This window comes from Corvus brachyrhynchos, unplaced genomic scaffold, assembly GCF_000691975.1.
Source record: "Corvus brachyrhynchos isolate BGI_N302 unplaced genomic scaffold, ASM69197v1 scaffold68, whole genome shotgun sequence".
Taxonomy (NCBI): Eukaryota; Metazoa; Chordata; class Aves; order Passeriformes; family Corvidae; genus Corvus; species Corvus brachyrhynchos.
Window position 1 is genome coordinate 1,031,382 of NW_008240039.1, and position 20,940 is coordinate 1,052,321.

Consider the following 20,940-nt stretch of genomic DNA (forward strand, 5'->3'; position numbering starts at 1 on the left):
GAGAAAAAGGCTCTGGGATCTCACTGTTCTTAATGGATTGCAATTATTTTATCCTGAGTCCTGGATGCAACCTCACTGAGCTGGGCTTTTCAAGGGAGGTCATAATGGCTGTAATTGCCAACGGAAGCCTTGCTGGAGCAGGAGCTGCCAGATGCAATGCCACTCTGCTCTAAAAAGGTCACAGGAAAGGGACATTTAAATTAAGTTATAAATTACAATTGAAGAACAATATTTTGATGAGCAAGCCCAGAGATGTCAGAGCTGCAAGATGTAATTCATGGGTTCATTACAGACTGGAGGTGCCTGACAGCTGAGCCATGCCAAAAGAGAATTTATTTGCAGCATCACCCAGACAGAAATGGCATCTCTGCTCAGGGGCTGGAGTAGGAACTGGGAACCTTGTGGGAATGGGCAGACTTGATCGTAAAATCCCTTCCCTGGGACCTGGCTTTCTTTAATAGCAATATAAAGGAGGCTTTTGGACATGTGCACATTCAGACTTTTTCTTTAATCCTGTCCAGTGATGCAGAAGTTGCTGTATTTTCTGTTTTAAGGTGCATTTGTGGTGGTTCCCTTTGTTGCAGTTGTTCATAGATAAAATGTCACGGTGGTGCCAAATTTGGATGGCAGAGTTAATGCTAAAAATGGAGATTCTCTGGCTGACTGGACAATGATCCAGTGTTGTAGAAATACCTGGAGAAGTTAAAGCAGAAGTTAATGAAACCAGAGGCAGTCATCATTAGCTGTTATTTATATATTTGAATCTTGCCAATAAAGCGCTCAGATATATTAAATAACTGAAAGTGAAAAGCAGAGAATGAGCCAGACTGGAACATGTAAATTTAACTCCAGCACTCAGAGAAAATATTTTTCCTTTCTGCTGCATTATCCTACTCCTGGCATTTATGAAACATATTTTTCCCCTCCCACCTGCTAAAAGTAACGTTTTTCAGGAGACTCTAAGCCTGTAGCATGTTTTCACATGGCTCTTCTCTGTTCCATGGCTCTTCTGTCACGTCTGTGCTGATGGGGTTTGGGATTGGTATTAATGTAATTGCTTGGTCAAAAGTTAATGCTCATATTTTCTGTTGCTGATGTGAGACACCCTTGCTGGCCTGTAAACTTTTATTTTTCTGGAGTAGTTGCCTTTCAGACCAGGCTGTTCTTTCTGGGCTTGTCTGGTTTTTTTTTTTGTGGGTTTTTTTTTTTTTTTTTTTTTTTCAGATTGAGCTGCTTGGGCAGTGGAGCTGCCAGGGAAAAACACGTGTTGTCCTTGAGGCAAAATAAAGATGCCCTCCAAGTTACAATGAGGCTTTGGCATTCCTCATGTTTTGGGAGGGAGCAGAGGGGGAGGGAAACAGAAGCACCATTCTCCTCAGCACTGTCACATTTCCTAAGTGAAAAATCTTATAGGTAGTGGCACGCACAGAAAAGAACCATTTGCAAGGTGAGCTGGCAAAACAAACAGTGCTTTTTTCTTTGAGATGGATTTGTTCCCAGTGCTGGAGTGCAAACAAGGAGGAGAATTAATATGTACCCAGCAGAAAAGGCAACATCTTATTTTCATGCCTGTAAGTAGGCACTGCATACCACAGGAGCCTTAGAACTAATTTTTTTGTTGTAGGTTTTATTTCAGGCAGTTTTGGTGTTTGAGCAGAGCAGTGAGGGCTGGCACTGCAGGCTGGGCTCTGAGCAGGGCTCAGGTGAGGGGGGCTGAGGTCCCTGTTCCCCTTCAGGCCAGGTTTACACCCATCCCCTGGTGTCCCCAGGGAATTCCAGGGCTGGAAGCAGGAGCTGTGCCCAGGGGATGCTCCCGTGCCAGGCAGGGACAGGCAGGGCTGCTGGTGGCTCTGCTGTGCTGGCACCTCCCAGAGCCAGGGCTGGAAGGGGGACCAGGGAAATGGATTTTTGGAATTTGGAGCATTGTTGGTTTTGGTTACCCTGCATTGTTGCAGGGAATTAATGACTGCACCCAGTGCCTGTAACCTCCCCAGAGGTGCCAAATAAAAGCTGGAAATTAACAGAAAACCACTCTTAGTTTTCTTTCTTTTCCACTCTCTATTCTTCAAGCACTCGTCTCACTGCAGAAACAAATACCCTGTTTGTATTGTTGTTTTAGTTTGTTGTTGAGGAAAAAAAAGAGTTCAGGCTGCCAGTTAAGGAACATTTGTGTTTGTTCTAAAAACACACTGCAAGTAACAGCAGAGCTCTGTGCCCAGGAGTGACCTTTTCTTTTTAGAAGTACTTTTTTTTTTCCTTTAAAATTCCCCTAAGTATTCAAAACTAATGAATGCCCCAGTAACTTGGTGGAGGGGGAAGAGCACCTTCAGCAGTTCAGATCTGTTCTTGCTGACGACAGGAGATTTCAGCCAATTTGTGTGAAGTATAACCCATAATGTATTAATTTTTGTTTTATCATGGCTGACATCACATTGAGCCCCGTGAGTAGAAGGGAGCAGTGTGACTTTGGCTTCAGCATTACCTGGGACAGGTTGAGGAAGGAAGGGGAATGCCTGCTTGGTTTAATGCTGCTTCTTCTACTGATAAAACCTCAGTTACCCTTCAGGTTGGTTAAATTTCACTTCATACATCAACAGTAAAAATAATTAGGCAGAGAACATCTCATGTGGCTCCTTGTAGTGGTTTTTTTCCCTCCAATATCAGATCACTGCTAATTCCTTTGAATGATCTATTTGTCTTCTTTATTTTTCAGCTACATGAAAGTAACTACGATGCTGGAAAAGCCCTGCAGCGCTTGGTGAAGAAACCTGTGCCAAAGCTGATTGAGAAGTGTTGGACTGAAGATGAAGTGGTAGGAAATGATTTATCTCCTCCAGCCTTTAGAGTTCACGTTGCTTCTCTTGCTTTTTTATGGTTTGTTTTTTTCCTAAAGAGGTTATCTTTATGAGCAAGAAGAGGGCGGGTGTGTAAATAAAAATGCACATACATGGGTGTATAAATGAAAATACATGGGTATGTAAATGAAAAAATCTGTTCCAGTGCAAGACAGAATTGCTCATGGAAAAGTGACAGGAGAAAAGTTTCATTGATCTTTTTTTTTTTTTCCCTTGAGTGGGTCAATTTTTCAGCTGGTTAATTGGTGAAGTGTTTAAAGAAGTAAACAAAAATAAAAATGTGATCTTGTTAAGCTACTAATAAAGCTGGCATTGGTGTTAGAAAATAGAACTGATTAATGGAGGAAACTTTCACTGTCTCTTAGTGGTTTTAATTATTCAGGCAATGGCTGGAGAGATTTTTTGAGCTGGAGGTTCTCTGCAAGGCTTTCAGGGAGTTCTTGCAGTGACTGATGTGTGCTCTGCTCTCTCCTCATTTAAACCTTCCCTGCAGGAGCTCGAGGAGGGCTGGGCCTGCCTAGAGCCCCTCTTCGGGGCTGGTCCCAGGCCCAACAAAGAACCTTTGTGGCTGCCTGGAGCCAGGGAGGGAGGGAGGGAGGAGGGAGGATCCTGTGCTGGCCTGGCAGCGATGCCAGGGCGGGAGCACAGAGCCTGGGACACGCTCTCCTGATAAGTTCTGCACTTATCTTGTCACAAAAGGGAGGTTTGTGTTGGGAACTGACTGCTGGAACAAATCCTTGGAGTGCTCTGCCCTGTGTTTGGTAAGTTTGGGTTGAGATTGCTTCAGCCTGTGCTCTCTGCATACATCCAGGGGTAAATTGTGCCAGCATGCCTCTTTTTTTCCCTGTGTAGCTTTTTTACCCTCTCTTCATTTTTTTCCATCAGCTGCCCTGAGCTGTGAGTGCTGGAGCTGCTGCACTCGGGGGTTTTGATGATCAACCCACGTTAAATGAGAGAGAGTCGAGCCTTACCAATGGCAAAACCAAAGTTTATTGAAAAGTGAAGCATTACTGCAAAAGTGCAGCCTGTGAGCACAGAGTAATGATCACTGACTCTATAAATCATTGTCAGCCCCAGCTCATTTTATCATATTTGTTCTTGGTCTGCTCCATCCAAGTTTCCAGAAACATTTGGCAGCCCTCCAGCCTGGGCAGAGCCAAAGATCAAACTGTGCTCTTATTTATAGACAGCAAAGCTCCACCTGCACAGCCTCAGAGCCTGTTGGTCCCTGCAGCTTGCAGACAGCTTCAGCCTAAAGCAGCTGTGCTGCATTTTGGAAACTTGAAAGGGAAGTTTCCTTATTGCTGGCTCTGTGAAATTCAGGAGAACTCTGCGTGATCCACAGGGTGCTAAAGCTGCCATAGGAATTCTGCAATGAAGTATTTGTCAGAAAATTCTGACGTGTCAAACCCTAAGTCTGGCCAAAACAATTAAATTGTGGTGACAGCCTTAACTCTGTGTGTCCCCTTCATCTCAGGGTGGCAAGTGATGGAGCCTCCAGTGATGTGGTGGGCTGAGAATCCCAGAGAGACAGTTCTGAGGGAAATGAAGACCCAGGTCCAATCCCTGGCCTTATTTGGGCTAGACTTGTAATTAATCTCTTCTTGCAGCCCAGCAAATGTTTACTTAAGTTTTGCAATTGGATAAATAAGCAGATCCCACACCAGATACAGAGCTTTGGTCAGTTAACCTGAATAATAATAATAATAATAGTAGTAGGAGTAGTAGTACCATGTTTTAAACTTCTTTTGTGGACTCTCAGCTGCCCAAAGACAAAGCCTTTGTTTTTCATTAGAACAGCTCTGCTGCCTCTGACCGAACTGTGAGGTAGGAGCTGCTTGGCAGCATCAGACCTGATTAAAACAAAGGATGGGAGTTGTGTTATTTTTACTGCTGCTGATGTGGTTGCAGATGTTTGGATGGAATTAAATAGAGAGTAAAATTGGCCACTGATTGAATTACATGAGGGCTGTGTAAATATGAAGACAGAGGTTTGTTGTCTCCCTCGTGTCTCTGAACCTGTGGCTATTTTTAAACCTTTTTTTATCCCAGTATGTAAATTCAGAGGCACAGAGTGAGAGCCAGTCTTGCACACTGCCTGTGAGAGTGGCTGAAGAACCTCCTGCGCTGGTGTGTGCACGGGCAGCTCTGAGCAGCTGTTTCCTGTTTGTAAAGGCTCCTTCCCCACCTGACAACATCAATTTCCAGCAGAGATTTGATGGGCAGGGCTTGGCTTCTCTTGTAATGCTCATGAATTCACTTCTGTGGGCAAGTTGGAGCAATTGTCACATTTAATGCCTGATTGAGGCCCGTTCTGAGCACACACCAACCTCCAGCAGCATCACCTGGTGCTGAGGGGCTGCAGCTTCCATGGAAAGCAGGGTGGAGGAGAGGGATTATTTGGGGAGAAGCCAGGAGCAAAGTTGTCTTGTTTTGATACAACTGGTGCCTCTTACAGGTTTAAATCTCCACTCAAACCCAGCACAGGATGTCAGAGCAGTGAGAGCGCTCTGCACCTCGTGGTCACCTCAAAAAATGTCCCTTTGCCAGGTGTGGCATTTCGGATGCAGGCAGGCAGAGACCCCCCCAGGGATGGAATGGTGCTGCTCGGTTCTTCTCCACCTGGAAATGCTTCAGAACTGCCGTGGGAGTGGAGTTTGGAACCGTGAGCTGAATTTGACAGTGCCTCTGTTTCCTCTGGGGCTTGCCCTCATGGTAGAGTTGGGTCCTTCCCACAGATCCCACATCTGGAACCAGGAACATGAACTTCTTCAGCTGAGGTTAACCTGAACATCCACATTCCCTGCTGTGGTTTCTGTGGGAACATCTCCCAAGACAAATTGTCCTTATAAAATTTCCACATCTTGGGACAAAATCTTCTCTGCAAAATTGCTTTTATACTTCAGTGATGTTCAGTACAATTCTGACCCTGCGCTTGCTCCAGCTCCAAAAACGAGCTCCCATTTCAGATCAATAACCTATCAAAGAGCTGTAATTTATACAGGGTACAGTGGGCATCGTTAGTTCTGGTAACCTAATGGAAAGGTTTTCTGTCTGGGGTGCTTCACGTACTGGAAATGTGGAAGGAGAGCAGCTGATTCTGACTGTTCCTCACCCAACAGCTCTGATTCTGCCTCACCTTTTTATCTCTTCATTCAGAATGTGCTTTTTTCTCTCTCTTTATCCAAAGTTCTAGCGAAATCAATAGGGCTTACAGGAGAGAGAAATGCGCATCAGAACTAAAGGAACCTGCAGTTTATTAGGTTTTTAATTAAACATGATGAACACATTTTAAATACCACAAAGGCCCGGGGCTGAGCTGCATCTAATCGAAACAGATTAAGTCACCCATCCACACTTGGGTAGTTATTAATTCTGTTTACTTATGCATGCTTGCTACAGGCAGAGTTTGGTGCTGCTCTGCTGCAGTTTATTGCACAGGGATGCTCTCCTGCATGGAACTGTGCTCCTGATTAGCATTCAGATGTTGATTATGAACAGCACTGGTGAGGCTTAATTGAAGCACCTTTGGAGCTCGGGGCTGTGTCTTCCAAAGTTAAAGAAGATCTGGGTGAAGCAGTACTTAAACATTCTTTATTGGGCAATTCCTCCCTTTTCCTCTACACTTTGTTCCATCCGTGTTAAATTCTCTAAAGGAAGTTGCCAAGTGTTCCTTAGGAAGGTTTTTTCACCGTGTGCATCTCTGTGCAGAACTGTCAATGCCACCCCGTGACATCCCTGATAACTGCCTTTTATCTTGAAATATTCTGCCTTTTAAATATTTTACATTGCTCTTGATGTCAAGTAGTTGAGGTAAACAACCTCCATTCAAACAACCTCCTCAATTTATGTGCAGGGGTAGTTAATCCTTGCTGGTGCTAAATCTTAATTGGCCATGTACATCAATTTACAAGTTCATAAATTTTAAAATATCCACACCTGGCTTCAGCTTAAACTCATTTATCATAAAATACAAGTGGAGATTCTTCTGCCAGAAATGATAAGATACAGCAAACTACTTTCCTAATATGTTTGTAAGTGTTTGTAATCCAGCGTGGCAGGTCAAGGAATTACTTATGCAAAACCCACAGACTTATTTGCTTGGCTTCTTTGCCTGGAATCATCCTCAAATGTCTCCCATCCGCCCTTTTTGGAGTGTGTGCTCATGAAAACATTGCTCTCATGGCTCCCTCCTGTGAAGCCAAGGCTCTTCAGATATGCTGGGAGACAGAGCTGCTGCTTACTGGGGCAAAAATACCATGAATTTTATTTACTGATTATGTGGCAGCTATAGAAAATCAAATTCAGAGCCAGATTGAAACAGAGCCTCTGGAATAGTCGAGTGGAAAAAAATCATCAAGGGATACTGGAAAAGCTGAGCAGCTTTGCAGGAGTGGGCTTGGAAGGTTAAGACACCAGTTACTGCTTAGTTTTATTGTTTTACCCACAAAAAATAAACATTGCAGCTTCCCAGTGGAGTGACAGTCCCACTAAATGAACTTTTTCTGGAATTTAGCAATCCAGCCACATTTGCAAGTCCGTTAATCAGTAACAGTTGAAACTTAGCTGAGCACTAGAGATAAAAAAACTCCAAACTCAAATTGCCGTGGCCTTGTAGGACCTGTGTTTTAAGAATAAATAAGATTTTCGTTTAAGCACGTGTGGGAAGGTCTTGTTTGTGTCTTATTCTAAGAACTCAGAGTGGAAAAGAACCATCAGCCCTCACAGTCAAAAGTGACCAATGAAGGATGAAATTATTCTGCTTGGGGGAAAAAGTTGTTATTTAAAGGTTGCATAAAATTATAGTTACTGAGCAGCTGGCAGGTTTACAAAATGCTAAGGTGCAGTACAGCTAGAAAAGACAGGGTGTATTACAGCTCAAAAAGGGGAATTTAGTTTAAACACAGGTTCCTAGATGAAAGATAACAATCTTTTGTTTGTGATTAACTTGCATCAGTCTTTGATCCAAGCCCTCGTTGAAAGGGATCAATACTGCACATGCAGCACCGAGTTTATTGTCAAGTCCTTTTGGAAATAAGGCAGTGAATTAAAAATCAATTATACGTGCAGAAAAGTTTGTGTAGGGCAATCAATTCTGTCCTTTTAGTTTGCCAAAAGATTCCATTGTTTAACCAGCTGTGAAAAGGAATGAATTTTAAAAGCCTCCAGCAAATGAGGGAGCCCAAAGGGGCGGGGGGAGAGATTAAAAAAAAATTATTTCAGCATTTCATGTTCAGCAAAGGCTCTTCAGGGATAAATCTATAAATCCCGTCAGTGACCTTGGCTTCAGAATGGGTGATTTCACTGCTTTCCCTGATGCCGATCTCTGCCCAGCTGCCAGAGCAGTTGCTGTTGCCTTTACAATATCATTTTGGGGTTTGTTGAATTGCCATATGCCTCTTGATTCGCTGTCTCTCTGCCTTCCATGTGGAATATTTTAACTATTAAGCACTTACCGTGTTGCTGATCCCAAAAAATAACACACCAGCTCTGCCCTGGCCGGGAGCCACGGCTCCAGAGCTGTTTCTGTGTGGGACGGAAGCGAAACTCCAGCTGCAGCTCCAGCACACACCAAACCATCCCTCCGTAGGTGCTGGTGTGTTTTCCAGAGCCAGGTCTGCAATCCAGCAGCACATCCCCTCAGCTCCCTGTTGCCAAGGGGAAGGGATCTGCTGCTTGGAAGATTAATAAATACGCCAGTGGTTGATTGTCGGAACCGTGTTTTTCATCTCATTTCCAAGGGCATCTTAAAAATGGAGCTCACTTGCACTTCCTGGCGCTCTCCATCATCTCTGTGTGTTCATTCAAACATGGGAACGGGCGCTGGGGGATGTCAGGGATTGCATTTGTCCTCCCAGAGGGCAGAGTGGTGGTTTTATAAATGGAGAGGGCCAAAGGAGCTGTCCCTCGATGTTCCTTAGCAGCAGGAGTCAGTTCAGTGTCCGTGGGTCTCTGCCAGCGCCGTGGACAGAGCAGGAGCTGTGCAGCTGGAACAGAGCCGGGGCCCTGTGCTGGGGACAGAACAACCCCGGGTTCCTGCCTGGACCCTCTGGGTGATGTCCTGTCACTGGCACAGCTCCTGCCCACAACGCCCTGACCTTTTATCCAGATTTTATCTGCTCAGGGATCCGGAATCTGGGTTAAATATAACCTCCTGCTATATCCTGTTCTTCTCCAAAAGGAAACTGAGTCATGACATTCTAAAGAGCAGCTGGGAGTACAGGGATCATCAAAAGTCAGGATTTTCTGAGCTTAATGCTTTTGTCATAGCAAGAGAACAGAGGGAGGGATTGTAATTCACCTCTGGTGGTTGTGGTGAAACCTCTTTGCCCTGTGTCTGAATTTTGGGGGTGGGAGGTTACATCTTGGTTTAATTGTAAAACTGATTTATTTACTCCCCATTTCTTTGTACATAACTTAATTTCCAAATTCTAAATTGAATTTGTTAAGATAATCTACACTCATTAATGCTGTGGTTGGCTTTTAAAAGGCTGCTGGTGTCCATAAGATACATTTCACAGTTTGCTGCCCATTCTGAATCAAATACAGTAAATTACCTGAGAGGGATTTCTGCCTGATGCTCGTTGGTGTGCATTACCCCAACTTCTAGGATTGTATGAGTTTCTTCATGCTTTTGAAAATGGTTTTATAATTTAAATAGAAGAAATGCTGGATACCTACCCGTTTTCAGGTATTTTTTGTTGGTGGTGTTTTGGAAGTGCTATAAATAGTGTGATTTAAAGTTCGCTTTTTCTAATAGTTAATGAGGGGTGACTGGTTTGTTGGCTTTTATTAATGGCACCATCCAAAGCTCTTGGGTTGATTTAAGGCTACTTCAGTGCTGTCATTTCAGTAGTTTGCTTGAGTTTATCTGTCTTGCAGGTGTTAAGAAATTTAATATATGTACAGGATCCTCACCTCCTCAACACCTAAAAGTGCAATTGGAATATAGTAACAAATAATTAAGTGCTTTGATATTTTTCTGTGTTACGTGTATGATAGAAATCTGCAGCTGCCTTCCAAGTGATTTTGGCTTAGTCCAAGTTGATACAGGTAGAAGTGTTTCTTTTTCAAATGCTTATGTTGGAATTACACGTTATTAAACTCACTGAGCCTCGGAATGGATTACTTGACGTGGCAAATGTCTGTTTTATTTTGGAGGAGTTGTTTGCTGTCTGAATGGCAAGTTGCTGTTCCTAACAAGATTGCTTTACAAACACAAAAACTCCAACCCCTAAAACAAAGCAAGTGCAGACAGATGACAGCGTTGTCTGCAACTTGACAAGATGATATTTGATTTTTCAATTTTTTTTTTTCCCTGGTAGTTTGGGTCTCTGTCTGAGTCTTGACTTTGATTTTTTGTTTGAACACAGAGGCTGACAGCCCCAAACCCCCAAACTTTCTGAATGTCACTGCATTCTCTGTGTTCTGCCCAACAGCTTAGCTGAGAACTATTTAGTCTGGCCCAGTGGCCATTGCAGCAGCAAATGACAAAATGCTCTTCAAATGAGTGTAGTGACATAATTCCTATTGAAGAAATGTTGATTACTGTCACAATGTGGATGCTTTGTGTGCTTTAGTGCTCAGGGCTTATCTTTCTTGCACAACATAAGCAGTATGAATGCCAAAATACACCTCATTTGCAAGTGCTGTTTGCATGACAAATTCTATTTTTCTAATCTTCCCTATCAACAGAACCAATTTTTTTTTAAAATCTTTCCGATGACATAAAAATGCATTTTAATGAAGCAAATTATCAAGCTTTGTCTCTTCTGTGTACGAGCAGGGCGGCCACATTCAATTAGGCTGAAAAATGATCATTTGTTCTATTACAGGCTGTAACAGAGCGCATGGAAAACCGTGATCCATCACCAGTTGCTCAGCTTTATGTTACTTAAATCACTTGCCATCCTGTTAGGGGCTCGGAATCCTCCATGGGAGCCATTATTTAATTTAAGTTTGTAAAGGTGTCACTTGTTTGATAATAGGCTGCTTCTGTAGTAGATGAATAGGGACTAAATATTCATCATTTTCTGCATCCATCCCGGATCCCGAATGAGTTACAAGGACAGCAGTGCTAGTAGAGCTAATGATTATAGTGCCATGAAAGGAATTTGACAGCAATAAGGACTTGATCCGGAGGGAAGCTCCACACCTTACAGTGGGAAAAGGTTCTTCCCCAGAGGGTGGTGGGCACTGCCCAGGCTCCTCAGGGAATGGGCAAGGCCCGAGGCTGCCAGAGCTCCAGGAGGCACGGGGTGGGATTGCTGGGGTGTTCTGGGCAGGGATCAGAGTTGGATCAATGCTCCTGAGGGTCCCTTCCAGCTCGGGACATTCCAGGATTCTGTGAATTCCGCTGGAGCTGGAAAGGCTTCCTGGCCGAGCCTGGCCCCATGCTGCTCGCAGAGCCAGCGTGAGGGGTTTTGTATGAGCTGCAAGGAGACTCAGATGTGGCTGTGGGAGAAAGCTGGGGTCTGTTCCTTGGCCACTGAGGAGCTCCACTCTGAGCCCTTCACAGACGGCCCCGGTTGGCCCCGCTGAGCCCCGAGCAGCTCCTGGGAGCCCGGAGTGCCGCGGGTGCGCTTACAGTGGGAAAAGGTTCTTCCCCAGAGGGTGGTGGGCACTGCCCAGGCTCCTCAGGGAATGGGCAAGGCCCGAGGCTGCCAGAGCTCCAGGAGGCACGGGGTGGGATTGCTGGGGTGTTCTGGGCAGGGATCAGAGTTGGATCAATGCTCCTGAGGGTCCCTTCCAGCTCGGGACATTCCAGGATTCTGTGAATTCCGCTGGAGCTGGAAAGGCTTCCTGGCCGAGCCTGGCCCCATGCTGCTCGCAGAGCCAGCGTGAGGGGTTTTGTATGAGCTGCAAGGAGACTCAGATGTGGCTGTGGGAGAAAGCTGGGGTCTGTTCCTTGGCCACTGAGGAGCTCCACTCTGAGCCCTTCACAGACGGCCCCGGTTGGCCCCGCTGAGCCCCGAGCAGCTCCTGGGAGCCCGGAGTGCCGTGGGTGCCGTGCCCAGCCCTCCCTGCCCGTGGGGAGCTTCCCTCTCCTTTCCCCGTGTTCAGAGCTGTGTCACAGTGCCGATCTCTGCCCAGGAGGCTGCACTTAAAAACTGCTGCTCGCTGCTCCTGCCCAGCGTTGGTTTTGTACTTTGTGCCTCGTGGTTTTGACTGTTCTGTGGTGAGGGCTCGCAGAGCTTTTGGCTTTGTGGTTGTGCTTCAGCTTTTACGGCCTCTTGACACCTCCCCTGCTACCCCTGTGCTTGCTCCACCGTGGGTTTCCCTATCCTTTTGTTCTTCCCTCCTCCCCCCAGCCCTCTCACAGCATCCCTCAGATTTATATGGCTTTTAGGCTGCGTGGGGAGATTGATCAGCCAGGCTTTATGCATTTAGAGGAGCTGATAAATGACATGGCAGCACATTCCCCTCCACTGCTCTGGAATAACTTCAGCGCTCAAATCAAACATCCCATTTGCCACAAATTGGGGAAGGCAAAGAGGGCACCTCTGGTTTATTAGGGTGTATATTTCATTTATCTGTTATGGGAGGTATTGTCCAGTTCTACGTGTCTGGGGAGGTAATCCCAGTCTCAACACCACTTCTCCCTTGCCTCCCTTCCCCAATATCCACCTTCAAGGTTTCCTTTCCAGTGTTCACCTTTGTTGCAGCTGCATTTCTGGTCCTTCATTTTCAAATCTTTAATCATTTCCTCTCTTATTTGTGGTCCCTTTTCCACAACTGGCCCCGTTCTCTCCCTCACTGAGGATGTGTCCCTCAGCCTGGAATTTGATTTTGCCATCACCAGTATTTCTTCTTTGCACACTCAGGTGTCTCTTCACTCCACTGCAGCCAGTGGCAGACTTACTCTGAGAGGAATTTAGGGAGTTTCCAGAGGTTGCCTGGTGTCATTTTGGCGAGGGTCAAAAACTGGAATTTGTATCTGAGTGCCTGAATTCCATCCTGGGCATCGCTGCAGTCACAGCCCCTCTGTTAATGATTTACCTGGGAAGGCACCTACAGAAATACCTGCCTCTCTAGAGGGATAATTTGCATTTTGTCTCATTATTCTTGGATTTGTTCATTGCTCCAAAGTCTGGGGGCTCTTGAAGTGCTTTTATTTGTTTCCTTCTGCCATTTGCATTAAAATCCGTGTTTGAGCAGAAACTGCCTCCAGAGTAATTGACAATAATGGTTGAAATCCCAAGGGAACAGCATTTCTGCAGTAAGGAACTTCCCCTGGAAACGCTGTGTTTGAGCCTTGAAGGATCACACAGGATATTTCCGGTGGTCTGAGTGGTGCTTTTTTGTGCTTGGTGTTTCAAATGGACCAAAAGGACCAAAAATGTCCCAGTTAGAGTCAACTCCAGCCTTGCATAACAGTGGATGTGCATTTGCTGCACTTTGTATGGTCTGTGTAACAGAAAGAGGATTTTCTGCTGGAAGAGATAGAGAAAAAGGCAATGTTCTGATGTTTAAGGAGAAAGCCTGAGTGGGACTGTATTTCTGGGATTCAGAGTATGTGAGGAAAGAAAAAGGTCAGTATTCCCAGCTGATGGATGAGAACCATTGCTCAGGAGGAGAGGGGGTCTGGGAGGACAGTGCTGTGCTCTCTTTCTCACTGCTTGGATGTATCTTTATCCCTGCTTTTGGATCCTGTACCGTGACTGGTTCCATCATGTTCAAAAAACCCAACAACAATTGGAACTGTGAATTATCGCTTTAGAAAATGCACTTGTACCAAGTCTGGGTGAACAGAAGTTTAAGAAATGAAAGCAAATAGCTTTTTGCTTCTTCTATTTAGCTTGAAGTTTGCAGGTTGAGTGCTGAATTTCTTCTACTTACCTGTTTTAAAGGGAGGTACTTTGAGATGCCATGGGGGAAAGGAAGCATGTCCTTGAAAAGGAACATATCCAGCTCTTGCTTTTTAGTTGCTCTTTCGTTTTGATGTACAAGAAGGCTTTTTGTATATTAGCATTTTAACAGCAGTTTAAAATAACAATCAGAAATTAATCTCTTTGTGTACAGAAAAGGCAATCTGAAGTATAATCAAAAGCTTTCTGTTGTCTCTTGTCAGCAGCACATTGTTTTGCTTTTCTGGGTCACGAAAGTGCCAGACCTTTGTTGTGTTTAACTCTTAGAAGGCACCTTTAAAAAATCCTTTATGTAAAAACACACTCAAATCACTTTAGCTTTGTTTTCAACACTGAAAAACTGTTGATTGCAGGAGACAGAGAACGTTTGATAGACTGAAAGCTCTTTTTTGAAGTCAGTGAGGGCAGTCTCCAGTTTGGGGGGGCTTAAGGTTGGTGCCCACCCGAGGGGTGAGCCTGGGACTCGCTGTGTGAAAGCTGCTTCACTTGCCACAGCTTCGTGAAGATGAGGGCAGGGCAGCTGCCCGGGGAGAGCAGCTGGATGCTGCCAGACTTGGATCCGCCTGTCCCACCTGCACAGGTGGATCTGTCTGTCAGCACAAGCTCTGTCCTGGGCATTTCAATATGAGCCTGGGTTGGCCAACTGGATTTCTTGCTGGTGGAAGTGATTTTGATGAATGGAATGAGGAGCTGCCTGTCCGGGCTGCTGTTGGAGGACAGTCCCGAGGGAGGCCCAGCACTTGTTGCTCCCTTTGGAAGGTCCTCCTGCCACTCGCCCCTCTGTGCGGTGCCGTTGGTTTGGAAAAGGGAATGCCTCCTCTTCCCGCTCTCCTGTTAGTGGAAAAGAGGAAATTGCAAACGGAGCAGGTCTCAAACAAGAGGGTTCATCTCTGCCTGCCTCTTCAGCCCCTGCTGAAATGTGGGACCATCGGCAGTGACATCACTGATAATGCCTGGAATAATCCAGGAATTGTTCTTCCAGGAGTCAAGGCTGTTTATCCACCACCCCTTCCAGAGCTGCCGAAAAGGAAAGTCAGGTTTCCTTTTTTCCTGCTGTTGCTTTAATGCCCAGGCAGGGTTTGATCCGAGCATCAGCTGCTGCCGTGGCACTGCGGGCTGGGCTCGGGTCGGGTTTCTGAGTTTATCTCGTTTAGGGGATCACATTTCTGCTGCCATACGCTGGGTGATCGCTGCCGGGTGATCGCTGCCTCCCGGTAACAGCCGGCAGTGGAATGGAGCAGGGAGCGCGTGTTCCTCACAAAAGCCTTTGGAGTTGGATTGTGCAGTCGCGCCCGGAGCAGGGGCGGGGAGGCACCGGGACCAGGCTGTCAGTGCAGCCCTCGGACATTTGTCAGCAGCTCCCATCCCTCCATCCCTCCGTCCCTGCATCCATCCCTGCATCCCTGCCGCACAAGGTTGCCTGGCAACCCGGGCCGAAGCCCGGTGCCTCTCGGAGCAGGTCGGGGATGATTTATCGCGGGGCCGGGCAGGGACCCGGGGGCAGCGCCGGGGCTTTTAACGGGAGCCGCCTGGAATGGAGGGCTTGGGAGCATTTTATGCGGGATGCACAGCCCGGAGCCGATAATCAGGGTGCAATTAGAGCAAACAGAAAGCTCCTCGTTTAGACATAATTGATTTTTTTTTTCCTTTTCCTGTTTTGTTTTCTCTTTCCCATCGAGACTCCCTCACAGACACAGGTACAGTGCAGAACGGGAATCGAAGCTTTGCCTGGTGCTTTGGGTGAACCTGAAATCTCTCTCTTTGTAAAAATAGCTCTGGTAAAATCCTGATGGGAAAGTACAGCTGGGGTCAGCACAAAAGGTTAGCAACACCCTGACAGCTCCAGGCCTGGGGTGAAGGAATAGCTGAATTCTCCTGCAGCTCTGGAAACGTCTGAGAGCTGTTGTGTCACCTTCAATATCATGTTGCCTTTCATGCAGACTCTTGCATTGATCCCTGGCATTAAACAGAGGAGGGAGAGAGGAGTTTTGTAAACTGGCATTTGGGTAGTAGTTTGTGCTGTGGTCACATGGAGAACTCTCACCCCCTTGAAACATCACCTTCAATAAAGTAAATGGGGGGAAACTGGGGCAGCCTTTAGGTTGAGGACCTCAGTTCAGCTCCTTCTGCTGGCTGGAGTCCTTTTCCCAGCCTAGTTGTGAAGAGGGATGGGCAATCCGTGCAAAGCATGTTGACAAGAGCATTTGTGTGTGTCTGAGAAGGCAAAGAGGAGAAAAAGGATGATGAATCCACTCTGACCTCCTGAATGGCAATATAAATACTTTATTGAAAATTCTAAATAAATGTGTTTGTAACCAGTAATCCTGCTCTGCATGCAATCTCATTTAGCCAACTGGGTATGCAAATGTGCTATTAATGTGTTTGCATCCAGTATAAATACACAAATCTAATCTGTTTATATATGTCATTTACACACAGCTGTGCTCACGCTCACTTAATACCAATATTTCCAGCCAGCGAGAGGTACCATGGGAGCTCCATTGTTCCCAACAAAAGCAGCTCCATGGAAGGGGGGTCATTATCATTGCAGGATCTTTTGGCATTCCCTCGAGGGAGGCTGTTAATGACTCTGGCTGTTGTGGGTACTCAGAGCACAGGCTGGGAGGTGCCTCTGCCACCAAGCTTTGGGTTGAATCCCCCACACTTCGAGGCAGGCTCTCGTTTTTCAGTATAATTTTTCAGGAAGACAAAGTGATCCAGTTGGGAGGGGGGAGAGCAAATTGTTGGGCACCTTGGAGGCTTTCAGCTGATCTATTCCTTGTCAGTTTGTTTATAGAGGACACTTGATCTCAGGGGCAGATGGCCTGGGGAGTGTAAGGTTTTTGTCATGTGTGGGTGACCAGGGGTGCAGTCTGGAGAGGGGCTGTGAATTTCCAGTGGGAACATTCATGCCTTGCCATACAGAGCGGTATCTAATGAATACCGTCAAAATATTTTGGTTTTCCGTGTCTTTGAGTGAGAGAACTTGGTGAAAACATAATTTTATTTTCAAACTACCACAGAAGTTAAAGGATAATTTTGTCTTGACACAATAGAATTATTTCATTTTAAAAAAACTGAGCAAATAAACAGAGCAGTATCTTTGATCTATCTGGTCTAGTGGAAGGTGCCCCTGCCCATGGCAGGGGGTTGTTTCTGCATGATCTTTAAGGGCCCTTCCAACCCAAACCGTTCTGTGATTCTGTTAAAAGAAAGCTAAATTTGGGGTTAGGATGTGTTTTGCACTATTTTTCACAATCTGCAGTTGAGAGGAGGTGGAAGCAGCCCCGTTCTCCCAGCAGCAGGGCCTGAGTGAAGATCTAACACAGGTCTGTGTAAGAGCCACCTGATATCTTTAGGTTGGGTCTTCATAATGAAACTCTCAGGATACCTCTGTTTCCTCTGTTTGCTGTTAACTGTGAAAACCCCATTAATTTTCCTACCATATTCATTATAACACTTAAAAAGGCATATTAAATATGGAAGGTGGTGACAACTTCCATTGACATCTGCCTAGAAAACCTTGGGCCTTTCCAGACACGCACTAAACCTATTGCTTTCAAAATAGCAAAATCTTCCATTTTATTTGCTTAGAATTAAGGAAAAGGTTGAGAGAAGAACTTGCTGTTCTTGGATGTAAGCTAAAGAGGGCGATTATTTTTAATTTTTTTTTTTTAGAAAGATTGAGAAATAAAATCCTTATTTCCTGGATTGAGAAAGATCAGAAAAGGCCCTGTGTGTTTGTAAATGTTTTGCATTACACAATGTTCTTCACTCATTTCCCAGGTGGAAGTCATAGGAGGGGAATGAAACAGCACATGGAATTTCGTAGAGAAAATCCATTTGGTCTAAACTCGACTGAAGCACCACCTCAGAAGAGACACGTTAGTAGCAGTGATGAATTTGCAGGTTCATCAGAGTTGTGCTGCCTTTCTGCAGGTTTCAGTTGGAAATCCTAGCATTGATTAAACAGGTTGTCTTTGCAGTGGATGTTACGGGTCCATGCTTTCAGCACCAGCTTTATTTGGGGTTTTGGAGGTAGAGGAGCACACTGGGAGCTCAGTTCCCAGTGACAGCCAGAGTGCAGGATTTGCAGCAGCCAGTTCCTCCTGCCAGGCTGTAATCTCGGGATAATGGAAACCCTGACGCACGAGCTCAGCCCCAGCTCTGCACTGGCACTGCCAGCCCCGTGACAAACGTGCCAGCTGAGCTCTGTCAGGCACAGCATAATGGCTTTGTGTATCTTGTCAGGAGATTTGTTCCTCAGGATAAAATATGGGACCTGCAAGTAACACACAGGCAAACATTAACACGCTTGTTCCTTGTTCTCCCTGGGTTATTTATAGCTCCCTGTTTACACGCAGGATGCTGCAGCATCTAATGCATTTCATCAAATTATCAAATGGTATTAGGAGGCCTCGTGTTGGGGCTGGTCAATAGCCATGGAAACCACTCCATAAAACAGAACTGCGTCTGTCAGCACCGACCGCCCCACAAGCCATGGGATTTCCTAAAGCTGCTTCACAGCACTCATTATCCACAGCACTTTTTTAATTGTGGCACAGTTTGTCTTCAGTGAGCAGCACAGACAATAATGCTGACAGAATCCTGTCATAAGCAATCTTTTAAAGTTCAACAGAAGTGGTAAAATTGAAATGTTTGTCCTAAAAATCCAAATGGTGTACTTGTAAAAATGAAACCATTGTGCTCCAAAGCCACTTCCACTTCTCATCCAAACTTATCCATAGGTCTGAGCCTCGTTGCTCCCCCAACCCTGTGTTGTGAGGCTATTTTAGCTTGGCAGTTGTCGCTCCCAGATGCCTCCTGTGAGCAGTGCAGCATCTCCTGCAGCATTAACACACGGACGTGGAATTCGGTGCATGTCATTTGTGCAGAGGAGAGCAAATTCAATCAGTGTCAGGCAGTCTGTTTTGTGAGACACTGGAGAGCAACAGGTCGCCTCTGATTTGGTGTGCAACTATTTAGTTCTTTTATATTTAAAACCATTTTGAGGTCTGTGTTGGGCTTGACTTGGAGAAAAGGAGTAGCTGTTCTTGGTGCAGTGAGAATGGGACATGATGAATTAATGGAAGACTAGACTAGGAAGGAAAATATGAAAATGTTCTTAAAAATTAATTGTTAAGCTTTAGGATTTCTGTCTGAGTTTCTGAAATTATTTTTGTGTGCTTTGTTATTTGTATATTAAGAAGGGTCCCTCTCTTGCCTTTCCAAGAGGCACAAAGCTCCTTTATAGTTGGATACCTCACAGTGCCTGAATGGCCCAGGGATAATGCTGCACGACATCAGTAAAGGTGACAGCAGAACTGCCCAGAAGGATTGACTTCATTCCTACTTGGAAATTTGGAACAGCATTCCAAGGTTCCTCCAATTCTGTTATTTAGATGGGCTCTATGCTAGGCTTGCATTCCCAGTAGTGATTTTTGACATCCCAGGGGGTCAAAGGAAAACAGTTTGTCACAGGCTTTATTAATAGAGTTGAATCACAACACAAACCAAATATAAGATAGTTTGGTTAAAAGGAATCTTAAAAAATAAACTAAATGGTCCCCTAAGAATTCAAGTGCATCTTGGGCAAAATAAGGAATAGGCAGTTGGGTGTTCTCATTTTGTGCCAGACTGCGCTCTCTCTCCTGTTTCCCTGAGCTGTTCCATCATTGATTGGAATGTTCCAGCTCTGGTTTCTCCTTATTCCCTACAGCTTTTTCTGTCACCTTTTCCTGTGTGTGCTGTGAAGTGGTGCTGCAGGGGCACCGTCCCTCTGTTCCAGCCCAGGAGGCATCGATGGCAGAGCCAGGGAGTGAGAGCACCCCACATTTCCCTTTGGAGTGCCTGCCTTTAGGTGTTTCTCCATTCAGCTGGTTTCCATCCTTTGTGAATTCCTGCAGACAGGGATTGCACTGCTCTTTGGGATGTGGGGAGAGGTGTTGGGGTGTGTTTGTCACTGCTGCTGCCACCTTCCTTTGCCCAGAGCACCAGCCAGAGGGTTGTGGTGCCAGGGCAGTGGTCCACCCACCCCAGCATAATGAGAATTCCTCGGGAAAATTCACATGGTAAAAATGAGTATATGAGTGCTTTAGGGACCAGCTTTTCTCTGTGGGCACTCAATGTCCTGCTCTGTAGGTACCTGCGTGACTTCTGCCTGTGTCTGCAGGCTGGTACCTTGCTATCAGTAAAATTTTCTGTGTTTGGGAGCTCCGGCACCCCTTAAACGCTTCAATTCCGGGTGCTGCGTTGGCTGCTTTGAAGGAGCAGGTGGGTATGAGTAAATCACACACTGGAAGGGAGTGTAATCTCCAAGCCTTTACAACTGGTGGTTAATTCTCGTCTCCGTGCCCCTGGGCACGTTCTTGGCAAATTCTGCAGTCTTGTAGGTTTTGAGGGTCAGGGTTAGGTGAGGATAGATCCCTGTGGGAGCAAACCTGCAGAATCCTGAGCAGGAGGTTCTGGAGAGCCTCTTCCCTCGCATCCAGGGTTGTGGTGGGGGTTGCTGAGGTGCTGAGAGCGCTGTTTGAGCAGTGAATTAACCTTTCTGGGATTCCTGATGCCCTTCACAACATGGAAGCCTCTGATCACTGCCTACCTCCTTCAAGCAGGTGTTTGCAAAAAGATGTGATCCAAATTACATGAAGCCAGTTTGAGGCTCGTTTCTCTTTAGGGAATTATAAAATCTCATCTCCCTCCCTTCCCTGGAATAGTAGGGCCCATGTACTCAACATCAATTATCTTTTTTTGCAGGCAGAATTTGTTATTTACTCGTTTATACCTGTGCTCAGTGTTTACAGGAATAGAAAAGGCCTTCTATTTTTTTGCTTGTTTCTTTATAGGGAATTATGAATTCTCATTTCCCTCCTTTCCCTAGGATACTAGGGCCCACATACTCAACATCCCTTACCAGTTTTGCAGGCAGAATTTGTTATTTGCTTGTTGTTTATACCCGTGTACGGTGTTTATAGGAAAGGAAAAAAGCCTTTTTATTTTGGTGTTCATAGGAAAGGATGAAGTCCTTCTCTAGAAAGATTGTCCCTTCCAGAGAAAGGCACTTTGATTAGTCTTAAATCTCCTGGTACCGTTTCATGCTGGGGGTCGTGAGGGGGTCGTGGCCGTGCCCCCCGGCTGGTGCCCCCCGGCCGTGGCTGTAGCGAGGGAAGGTGCTGGGGAGAGGACGAGCAGGAGCAGAGGAGGGAGCGCTGCTGGCG

At 45.7% G+C, this 20,940-nt stretch overlaps 1 protein-coding gene across 1 annotated transcript in view; it reads left to right on the forward strand.

Annotated features, from left to right (window-relative positions):
- Nucleotides 1-20,940, forward strand: part of RERE (arginine-glutamic acid dipeptide repeats) — a 120,983-nt gene that overhangs the window by 57,774 nt on the left and 42,269 nt on the right. The window contains exon 10 of the mRNA XM_017743967.1: nucleotides 2,714-2,812. Within this exon, the coding sequence (XP_017599456.1) occupies nucleotides 2,714-2,812 (99 nt within the window). The remainder of the gene's footprint in view (nucleotides 1-2,713; nucleotides 2,813-20,940) is intronic.